Source organism: Scleropages formosus, chromosome 9, assembly GCF_900964775.1.
Source record: "Scleropages formosus chromosome 9, fSclFor1.1, whole genome shotgun sequence".
Lineage (NCBI taxonomy): Eukaryota > Metazoa > Chordata > Actinopteri > Osteoglossiformes > Osteoglossidae > Scleropages > Scleropages formosus.
The window spans coordinates 21,150,773-21,162,778 of record NC_041814.1 but is presented as its reverse complement, the minus strand read 5'-3'; the positions used below and the strand labels follow the sequence as shown (position 1 = coordinate 21,162,778).

The following is a 12,006-nucleotide window of genomic DNA, read 5'->3' as shown; positions in this document are numbered from 1 at the left end:
AAATAAAGTACCTTATATCACACAGTTCACAGTGGATTTAAAGTATAAGCAATATTTTGCAGTTATGAAAGTCATATATGCCTCTGTTGTATTTATTCATCAAAGCGCAAACAAAAATTCTGCAAAAGAAAGAGAGAAAAAAACATGAAATCTGCTCTGAGCTTTTGAAACTCCATTCCAAGGTTTTCACATGACATCATGCTATTTGCCAGTAAAGGAGTAGTGCAGTAAAACTTGAACCTCAGTCTTGTGTGTCTAAAGGCAGCAACTCCTACCACTTTGCTACCTGCTTCCCCAGACAAGGTCTTATTTGCAAATGCTTTATTTAACAGGGATGCAGTATGTATTTTTTTGTAAGCTGAAAAATTAATTCTTTTGTAAAAGTCGTGAATAACTAAAAGAGTGCAGTCGGAAATCGTTTCATTCAGATAGCTTATTTATAAGTAAACGTTGATAAGAACGCAAAAACTGAACACCAGAACACTATTATTTCTGTGTCTTCAGTAAAATGTTTATAAATATATTTTAAAAAAGGCAAGCAAACAATTTTTTTCCTTCAAAATAATTAGATTAAAAGAGTGGTGTGCTGGTAGAATGACTGTAGTGTACATCTTATGTCACTACAGCAAAAGACACGGCATTGAGAAAATATTGGTGCTGTTAACCCCCTTGACTGAGAATATAGTCAAGAACAGTCTCTTGTTACAAATTAAATTACTACTCTTAAAATAACTCTGGTTCTGGATAAAGGTGTCAGCTACAAACTGCTTAGGAGTCAATGTAATTTGCTTTAGAAAAAGTGATGCTAAATGCATAAACAGTCTGTTTATATTGCTCCTATTTGTTCAGTTAACTCCCCGAGGCGTTGCTTTAGCTCCTGACGTTAATACAGCATTGCATATCTCACAGTGTGATATGATAAAAATCACTGCTCAAATAAAGGCAAAGGAGACAAAAGAGCTGGCACCCCAGAGCCCGGCAACGCTTGTTAGAACAGTATGAGTGCAGAACCAATTTACATAGATTGCAGGTCACAGGTAGAAGAGAAAGCTAACATAAAGTCTTCTATCTAAGCTTCAAAGAGTCAAGGAGCAGCAAGGCCATTTACTGAAACAGGTGATGAGTCTGAATGAGACAAGTCTGCTGGAAGAGAAGGCTTTCTCATGCTTTCATATCACAGGATTTCTGAATGCATCGGGCTTTAAAGCATCTGAAGACTGAGTCACGCTTCTTCTTGGTGGAATCTTGACATTGATACAAAGCTAAATCCTCATCTAGTTTATGGCTTGGAAAGGAGTGCAGAAGGCTTCAACAAAGCACAATTACCTGTGTTTTGGAGCTTTGGTCCGGCAGTGTATGTTACATAGCAACTGCTGACTGACTATGTGTCAGAGACGGGTTGCTCTTATTGTCTAAAAGCAACTTTGATAACGGAGACTTTTTTAGACCTGGCTTTAAATTCCGTGGAACAAAGTTTGGAGTTCTGAGGTTGTGTCAGTAAAAGGTTTCACTCCTATTACACATGGCAAAGAACGTGGGAGTACAAACTACCATGAGTTTAGCTGATACTCAGCCTTCAGCTCTAGATAAGCCTAAATTCTCCAGTGCTACTTTCACGGACATTTCCGACAGGGTTTAAAACTGACTTTTTAGTTATGTAAAGTTCCACACGGTGTTACATCAGAATTTCTCAGTGAGATTTACAGTGTTATTTGAAATGTTTTTAAAAGTTAATGATACCAAAGGGCAGCCTTACCTACCTCGCTTTAATGGGATTACTTATGTTACTGGAGTTCACAATAATCGACAGTATTTTCAATAAAATGTTTCTGGGAGTAAAAATATTTATGAACTGCATAATGGGGTAGATATGGGTACATATGGGTGTACATATTTGTTAAATTTTGTCTAATGTCTAAGCTAAGTTCCCATATTTGGTAACTGTCATGTCTAATCATACTGTACTATATGAATTTTCTCATGCACAATAATTTTGTTGCTTTCAGGGTTCCTGCTATTATTTAACAACCTGCAAGAAGAGAAGAACTGGTTTCATTTAAGAGATTTTAATACGGAGAAACGTCACTCAGATTCAGTAATCATGCCTCCCAGTTAGCATTCATATCAATTTATACAAACAGTGTCCTGCTGTGACCCAGCTGGTCAAGCAATGAACACAATGTTAGTGTGGATCCATCAAAGATTTATTTCCTTCAGCAAATATTCTAGCATTCAGTTTTCAGGCACCAACTTCCCAATAATTTACAAACTTAGCAGTCTAACCAATACTCCACTCCATTTTATTCCATTTCATTCCATTCCTATAAAATTAAGCAATTATATACAGTAGGCTCTGGTTTCAGTCATTCAATTCACCAGTTAACCAGTTAATCAGTTAATCCACCAGTTAATCCATCTTTCCTTTAAAGTACAACAGAATAACAATAATAGTTGAACGTCATAACATTTTATAAACTAGGTATTTAATGAGTTTCTTTCACTTAATTAAAAAACAGCAAATGCACCTGTTCCAATCACTGATTTTTGAGTGGACTGTTCCTGACAGTACTTAAGAACTCCAACTCCCATAATCTCTCTTTTGCCATCCTGGCCAACAGCCTCCATCTTACACAAGGTAAGGCATGTGTTTGTTCACATTTCTGTAGACAGGTTCAAGCTCATCTGTGTTTGTTTAGAAACATTCTTTTTACTTCTTATATATATTACACTGTGATCTTTTAAACATATGGGGAGCAATTGCTCTATCACATCTGCCATTACAGAAAAATGTCAAACAGCAGAACAGGCAACAATACTATGGAAGGTTAGCAGATGGTCTTTAACAACATTCTTTGTGGTTTCTTCTAAAGCGCCCATTTTCAAAAATATGTCCTGTTTTTTTTTTTTTTTTAAATAAAACACACATTGTTTCTGTTTGTGATGTTCCAACTAAAATAAATTTAGGGAATTCTTTTAGTGCTCCAGTTCATGATGCTCTCAAAGGCTGTAATGGTCCAATTCAATAGGCTATTGGACTTTAAGATAATTCATTTGATGGCTATCAGCTGCATTTGTTTTTATTTCTGCTGAAGTATTCTTTATTTTCCTTGGGCTCATTTAAGTTAATTAAAAGTCATGAACACCCCAGAAATCTATTTTTCTTTTACTGTTAAAAGGCCATGCTTATTATAAAGAGTAAATTGTGTTGTTTTTTTAATTTTATGTAGTCACCCATCATGTGCAATTGATGATAGCAGAATAAAAGTCCAGTGTGTTTTCAAATATATACATTACAATTTGTACAATAATCAGTGATGTTCAACGTTAAAGGAGCAAAATTATCAAAATGCTCTGCTTCACTCTAGAATTACTCCCCACAAGGTCTCCTGGTCAATACTATTGAAGGTCACATATATAGAACACTCAACATAGTATAATGATATCTTTCATTATATTTTTGCTGTTTAAGCAGAGCACGTGTTGATTCTCGTTTAGCTGCAGTTCAGAGTGCCGAACTTAAGGGTGCAAGACAAGTTCTCCACTTGGAACTGAAAATTGTGATCCTTAAGTAATTGCTAGTGAAAGAAAATGTCACTTGCGTTGAATGTTGGAAATGCTGTTTGAAAATACAAGGTGTTGATGGAGAGAGGAAAAAGAATCTGTTACTATTTCAGCTCGCTAATACTAGGGTTTCTAGACACTTTTCAGTCGTAAACAGTCCAGTAGTGTAGCTACACTAATATTGAGTGCAATGATAGTCAAAAAGTTTGCCTTTAAAAAAAATTATACTTTAATTCCATGATTGTCATAATGTGCCAGTTTTTTAAATAATCTATTTTTTCAGATGTTTAAATTATCACCAACGTGTTTTGTTTCACACAGTAGTGCACATTTACACACACATTGTCCGAAACCACTTGTCCTAAGCGGGGTCGCAGCGAACCGGAGCCTAACCTGGCATCACAGGGTGCAAGGCTGGAGGGGATACACCCAGGACAGGACACCACTCTGTCACAGGGCACCACAAGCGGAACTCGAACCCCAGACCCACCAGAGAGCAGGACTAGGTCAAACCCACTGCGCCACTGCACCTCCAGTCCCCATTCAGAATACTGTCATTTTACTGCATACATGCTACATGCAACAGTAAATGAACAAAATGGGTATTTAAACCTGCCTCACCCATTGATTTTGTTGGTTAAATTTGATGTTGAACTTATATTTCAAATCACATTCAGTTCATAATCTGTAAACACCTGGCATATTTTTTGTTTAATGGACCTTGTAATTCCTTGGGTACTTATGTAGCAATCAATGGAAAAAGCTGATTACATGAACGTGAAAAGATGTAAAGACCTATTTAAATTTTATCTTATCTCCAATTTCAAATGGGTATACATACAACAGTATGATAAATGCTGATTAAAAGTGAGATTTCCCAAGACAGAGCCTTATTCAGTTTGCAGAAAAATTTTGAAATACTGCATAATGTTACAAAAAATAATTTTAATGAGTGTAGAAAAAAATGGCACTGGCTGAGTAAACCGATTGGAGCACACCTTGGGGTATTAAGTGAAATTATGACTATGAAATGCTATCAAATTATTTCAGTAAATGCTTACTTGGCTGTACTTTTGATATCAGACTGAGAACTTGTAGAGACAATGTTTGTACTTTTTTTTTACAGTGAATTACAATTGAATAGGAGCTCACTGGGGGCAGCAGACAGTCTAGTGGTTACAGCTGCTACCTTGCATTCAAAGGATTGAGGTTTGAGTTCCTGCTTCTCTGAGCAAGGTACTTACCCTGGGTTGATACAGTACAAATTGTACAGCTGTGTAAATAGGTAAATTGTAAGTAACATTTCAAATCATTGTAACTGCACATTTAGATCATATGGTGGAAAGAAAAACTGTACTTAAGAATCATGCATCTGCATCTGTCTTTCTGCTAATGTAAATGAATAAATGTAATGTAAATGTATGTACATAATTGTATTAACACTATAAGTTGCTTTGGAGAAAAGCATCTGCTAAATGAATGAATGACTGTAAAGCACATCTGTCAAGTGCTATAAATTTATGTGAGTAAAATGTATGACTTCCTCTTACTTTATGATGGATTATTGGACTATAAACCCACAGATGAAATGGAAGCCAAACAGATAAGAGCATAAAACTGCAGCCCTAAGTATAATTTTAAGAGTACATCAAGCACTAAGTCTGGCATCTGCTGCCAGTCTTTGTTGTCAAAGCAGACGGGATTTCATGGTTAACAACAAACTAGTAGTTGTGTTCAGTTGTGACTTCAAATCTGTGGGAAATGCACCACGCTGTGGCAGAGGCCTGTACGTCACTCAACATAGACAGTCACTCAGTGACACGTTTGTTTTTTTAGAGGGTTTATTCAGTTGTATTACAATGTTACATTTAGACATGTGTGTGGGGGTTTGCTCATGCTGAACATGTTCTCTTGCCACATTGGTTGGTTGCTTCAATATGTAAAGGCAAACCGTTTGCTTTTTTGACTGCAGTATTTCAAAGCACTTATGTATCTCTATTCAGCTGACACTTTACACCACAGCAGTTTACACTGTTAATCTACTCACAATTATTTGCCTAACTGGGTACTTTTTTACCAGAACAGTTTAGGGTAAGTATCTTGCTCAAAGGTACTACAGTCAGAGGTGAGAATCAAACCTACAACTATGGGGTCCAAAAGCAGGAGCATTCACCACTATGCTACCAGCTTTTTATAGCATGCAACATTTGGCAAATGTGTGTATTAAACATAAAGAACATTTGTCAATTTCTTGCAAATGGTCAGATTTTCCAGACTGATGGCTGTTGGATCATTGTATTCAGGGCTTAGCTATAATTTATCTAAAATATTTTGGCAAAGACTATACTAAGGATTACAAATATGGGAAGTAGGCTAATGCCTTAAATCTAAGTGAAAGTATGAGATTTAAAAATATGTATAACATGTCTGGCCTACGGCTTTAGCATTTGACAGTGGAGCCTCCTTGCAGGTTGTTCTCTGCTCTAGCACAACAAAATGTCAGAGAAAAATCTGATCCAGAGATGTATTGCTTCCTGGGTTCATACATTGGCAGTGCTAACATATTGTTGTCTGAACTAGATGTATTGGCTACTCCGGTATAGACTTGCACAGATGGCACATCTCTCAAGTTCTTTGTGAGGAAGAGTTAAGAACCAGAACAGGAACAACTGGGGGAGATCACATTATAATTAAATGGCTGTCTTGAGTGATGTGGAAAATACAGTTCCTTGGTATACAGTCACTATAAAATTTACACAGAATGGCAGTTGTGCAAATATGGCTGTGGAAGGGAGGAATACAATTTAAATATCCATATTTGAGCTTTTTTAAATTTGTTTTTTTTTTTACATTTTGACATCTGACAGTTGTCGGTTTTTAATGGCATCCTCTTCAAACTGTACTTTTCAATTTAAGATATAGTTAATTTTGAAACTTATTGAAAATACAAGAATAAGTTTCTGTACTGGGGAAAAAAAAATCACAACTGTTGAAAACTGACTCAAGCAGCAAAATAAAGCAAGCAGCATTTCCCTGCACATTTACAACGGTGTTTTCTAATGAGACGAGGAAATACCATGCTGTCAGGATTTAGAGAGCAGATTTTTTTTTTTCCTATATTTTAACTTCAATCAGGGAATGAAACACAGCTGGATTTTTGGGGAAATGCGAGCTGTTTTGAAGGGCAAGATGATTACATTAGCATACAAGGGGCACATTGTAATTCAAATAACATTTTTGGACGGTTTGTGCAAAGTAAGGCGCTAAAAAGTCGACCAGAGTAAAGTCAAATATAATGTAATTAGTAATTCAAGTGCACAGGTCGAGTCTGTTATTACTTGGAGTGCGGTCAATGTTACAACACTGTCACCACCCGCGTCCCCTCACCGGGTCCCGGGTGTGAACTCCGATCAGGCGGGAGACCCGTGTCCCAGGAGGAGCGCGCGGTGCTCGGTGGACCGTACCAACTGCACCTTGGGGCGGGGGGGGGCAGGGGGGAGGCAGCACGGGGACCCCGGGACGCTCTTACTCACAACTTCAGCACCTGGACAGCGACCTCCTCGCGGCACGCGCCTCTCCCAGGTCCACCGCGATGTCCCACGCGGCTCCTGCCCGCTCTGAGGACCCAAATGCGGCCCGCGCGCGTCTCGCGAGGAAGATCCCCGGCTGTCGTGGTGTCCGAGGCTGAGCGCTGCGGGCTCATATATGAGGAGCTGCTCTGCTGAGGGGCGCTGCACAGACACGTCGGCTGCCCATGCGAGCGAGGTGGCGTCCTCCTCCTCCTCGTCGTCCTCCTCCTCCTCCTTCCTCTCTATTTACTGCGGTTATACCCCGACGAGTGGAACACACGCCGCTTCGCTTTGCGGGCGGGGAACATATTCCACTGTAATAATTGTAAAAAGAAGGGGGGAGGGGGGGAGAAACAAACAAAACGTAGCAAGAGGAAGAGGAGCCGCGTGCAAGAAAACGCGTGCAGCTTTGCTCTCACCTAGAGAGTGTATTTAAAACACACACAGATGAGTGTGTCAAAAGTGAAGATGCCGTGGCTTCCCGCATCGTGGTTTACGCACTTGCTGTGGATTTTAAGCCTCGTCAGCCGCTCCAGCGCAGCTCTCCCGTCATCCCGTAAGTGGAGTCCGTTCCTCCGTCCGTCCGTCAGTCCGTCGCTTTTCTGCCGCGCGCCAAACGCTCCTCTGCGGGGACCGGCCAGTGCGGGGCCGCTACCGAGGGGGGCATGGGAGCGCCGAGGGGTCTTCGGCATGTGCTGCTGTGCTGATGAAGTGCCCTGCACTTAGAATTTATTTGCGTTTACTATGTGGACCTAATGGGTGCTGCTTTCCAAACTATCGGCCATGACCGCGCTTTGCTTAGTTTCTGCTGCTTGTTTTAATACCCCATGTCAGATTAATGCTTAAAATGACCGAGTATTTGGTAAGACTAAGAGGAGGGTATGATTCTGCTCTTTTTTTTCCCCCCCCCATGGAGCGAAGTTGGCTGTTTGGGTGCTGAGATTCAGTTAGCGGTGAGAAGAATCCGAACTGAAGTGCGATGTGACTCCGGCTTCGCGCTTGCGGGACTTTGACATTTTCCACTTCTTTTTGCACGTGAACAGCGGAGAAGTCGCGAGGTGTTTGTAAACAGGCACCCGACCGCGGAGCCGTTTCCTTGCGCGCTCATCATCATGTGCGCTTTGCGGTGTCGCGCGGGACGCGGTGGGCACGCGCTTTGCCCGTGAGTCTGGCACCGGTCACGGACGCACCGCTGAGCCGCGCGTGTCGCTGCACGTTCCACGGAGCTGCGCTGCTCGCCTTCTGCAGCTGCGCGAACTAACATGTGGATGCTTGGTGCCGTGCGTGGCGTGAGTGTTCTTCAGACAGGGATGAGATGGCCGTGCAAGTGCCTGCAGGTGATGAAAAGCAGACTAGGTGAAATCGTGCACATTTTCGTTTCTGATTTCTGCGTGAAATTTTCCTGCAAGCACGACTCACATTTATTATTATTTTTATTATTATTATTATTAGGCCACTGCAGCACGCGGTGAGACTGACATGTTTCTCTGCAGTTTCATATTGCGATGCATGCAGTGTAGTGCTGACAGGTTATCTTCTGAATTGCACTTTAATGCCCCTAAAAGGCCTTGGATCTCACAAGTAGTCTGTGCTTTCAGCAGTGCTGTAAAAGTGAAGTTTTAACACTGTTTCTTGGGCCATCTCAGAGACAGTTTTGACTTTTGTAGCCCAGGGTTGAGCTGTCCTGTAGCTCCATTCACTGCTGACTAATCGATTCCATCTTCTCGGCATTCATGCTTTGTTTACATGAACAATTAGGGTGAAAGTTGCTGAGTAAACTGATAAAAGACAATTTTTGAGTACCGCTGCAAAGGAAGTCCTGTGTTTGGTTTTTGCATAAATACTTTATTTCATTATTTGCAGTGTGTGATTAGTGGCATTTTATTCTGCTCACATTGTGCAGTCATTGTGATCCATGTGAGCAGTTAAAACTGTTAAAGCTGTTTCTGCAGCTTTTAGATGAAACTTTCCCACTTTTTATATTACCGGTGCATAAATGGAGGGTCTTCATTAAACGGCTTTTTAGTGATCTCTTGAGATGAATCTCTAATACTTCAGATGAAGGTCATGTTTTGTAAACATGTCCAATAATATCTTACAACAGATACAAGAATGAGATGCAACACATTGAATTCATAGGAATGAATCAGCGTGAAATCGGCACATTTCATATAAATATGAAATTAGGCACGTCGCCATAAGTGCAAGAGCACAAAGGTCAATGCAAGTAAATTGTCTTTTGCATTATGCTTTTCAAAGTGCCACTCTTTAACAGAAACTGACATTTCTCCTATGAGTAACAACAATTCATGCTTATTCATGTAAAGAACAAGGTTAATAATGGTGTTGTAAGGAACTGGAACAGACAGTCAGTAGGAGAATCCTATAAGCAGCTAAAAATAATTTGATTAAGGACCAGAAATAAATGTCTGCTTCCAAAGAGCAAAATTAGCAATAGTATTAGACTACCTTACATGAATTAACATAAGGCTGCCTAAGATTAGCTTTAATCACGGATGTGAAACCACTAGAGAACGACTACTCTCAGGCAAATATATTTGCATTTAAGTTTTGTTTGGGGAATACAAAGTGTATGCAGCTCTGACCATTGTTGTTTTAATGCTTCTCTGTGGGAGGTTTTTTGAACAATTAATAAAAAGAGTAATGTTTCTGCTGGTTCAGAAGATTTTTCTCAAATCATTGTGGATGCTGGTGAATTCTGTCAAAGAAAAACATGTTTTTTGTCTGTGTTTCAGTGTGAGCATGTTGGGTACAAACATCATTCTGCTGATCTGGAACGCTTTTGAGCGGACAAGCTAAAAAGAAAAGGTACCGAAAACACAGTGTATGGCAGCTTGTCGCTTGGCTGCTATGCTCTAAGGTCTAGCGCTCCCTGCTGTGAAGATGAATAGGGCCTTCTGAATGTTATTTTAGGTTGACAAAAATTTTAGCATTGAAGAATCACACTGTGCAGTGGATCAGAAAACACTAAAACATTTAAGAGATGAAGGACCTTTTTTGCAGCACACTTATTTTGCTTTTATTCTGCAAAGTAAACTGTGCTGTAGATAAGATCTGCATTTAGCATTTTCCAATATTAATGTGTTTAGTGTAAGTTTCTTTCTGTAGATCCTCTCGTGATTCAACAGTAATGGTCTGAAAACCTGAGCCATAATTTCTTTTACAGTGTCTTATTGTGTTGCAACAGAACAGAATTAGCACATTCTTCACAAGGTCTCAGATCTGTCAGTTCGGCTCATGGCTGTTTAATATCAAGCAGCGAGGAGCAAAAGGCACAGCGATAGCTCAGCCACCCGGTGCTGAGCAAAGTTATTGTAATGTAATGTGTCCCCCCTGAGAAAATGCCACCACGTATCACGCACTTTAGTGATGCCCCAGAGGGGCCGAGATAGAATCTACAGTAGTGCTGCGCTTCAGAAACCGACGTGGGAACACGACAGTCGGAATCATGTCAGCCTGATCTCCTCTATTACTGGAATGAGCTACAGACTCATCACCAGCAAAATGACTCAAATATTCATTGGCTGCTTGGTGTGATGTTTCAACTGATGTTTGTTGCTATTAATCATTCATGACTGTGTTATCAAGTGCTGTGAGAGACAACACAGTAAACAAACTGATATTTTGAATTATGTATTTTTTAATGTTCTTTTATATTTCAATTATTTTCTGTAGATTAAACGCACAATATATTGTAACCATTTCCACCTTGTTCTTATTTTCAAGCTTTATAATTACACTTAAAGTCTATTCTATGAAAATAAATATTACATTATTAATGAATATCGGTTATTTTTTCCTCATAATGAACTGTTTGCCCTGCCAGAAAAAAAAGAGAATGTGGGAGTTCAGCATCCGTTTCCTAGATGTGTGGGTCAACACTTTAAATTTAACAAAAAACACATCCATCACCCTGATCCCTCCGGCAGTGTGCAAATGTGCAAATGCTTGCACGTTTTTTGGAGTGTGGTACAAAGCTGAAATTTTTTAACTCCCCCCGCCTTCAAAAAAAAAAACTTCCTGCCTTGTCCCTGCTGTTTACATAATCTGGCATTTTTGCAATGTACAGTAACTTATGATGCAAACTGCTTTGTCAGACAAGGCCAGTTGTTTACATTATCTTTAACAAAGTAATGCTTCCTTCTTTTTAGATGCTCTTCGCTAAACTGATTTTTTTTTTCGTCCAATGGGACTAGCTGAAAGATTAATTCACTTAATCTCCCTGCATAAATTTGGCACTCAAGGATGCTAAAAACAAATTGAGTCTATATGGAGACTATAATAACAACATTTGTCTTAGATGAGGCATAAATGATAGCCAGTATTAAAGCCAGAACCTCGTGCGTGCTGGTGCAATGAGATGTCTTCATACTATGCTGTGTATCAGTGTTCTATGTGGTACTAACAGCACCCCTTTGTTTCATAGTTGTTTTTCTCGCTTCTGTTATTTAGGTCTTTTAGCAAAACCCAGTTTGCTGCTTATAAATATGATACATCAGTTATCAGGGTGGAATGAAACCTAACAGATGTCTAATGCTGCCAGAATGCAAGATTGACCCCTGTGCACCAATCTCCCATAGTATAAAAATCATTTAAACAGCCCCGCTGTTGTTTAGAACCCTCTAACTTCAATCTAGTCCGAGTGCCAAATTAATTAAACCTTTGCCTGACGGGTGATTTACAAAGTCTAATCCTCGAGCTGACGGCACTCTCGCTCTGGGACAGGATGAAAGCCGCCGCCTTTGTGGCGAGCACGTGACGGAGATTAGCGGACAGATCGAAGGTTTGATTTTTAGGGTATAACTGTCGCCCTGATGAGCGTGCGCTTTGTTAGCGCAGTAACGATATGGTATTT

At 39.9% G+C, this 12,006-nt stretch overlaps 1 protein-coding gene across 2 annotated transcripts in view; it reads left to right on the top strand.

Annotated features, from left to right (window-relative positions):
- Positions 1-7,461: 7,461 nt before the first annotated feature.
- LOC108935522 (contactin-associated protein-like 2) overlaps positions 7,462-12,006 on the top strand; it is a 300,803-nt gene continuing 296,258 nt past the window's right edge. For both annotated transcript variants that reach the window (XM_018754213.2, XM_029254781.1), the window contains exon 1: positions 7,462-7,686. In XM_018754213.2, the coding sequence (XP_018609729.1) occupies positions 7,578-7,686 (109 nt within the window). In that variant the 5' untranslated portion in view covers positions 7,462-7,577. The remainder of the gene's footprint in view (positions 7,687-12,006) is intronic.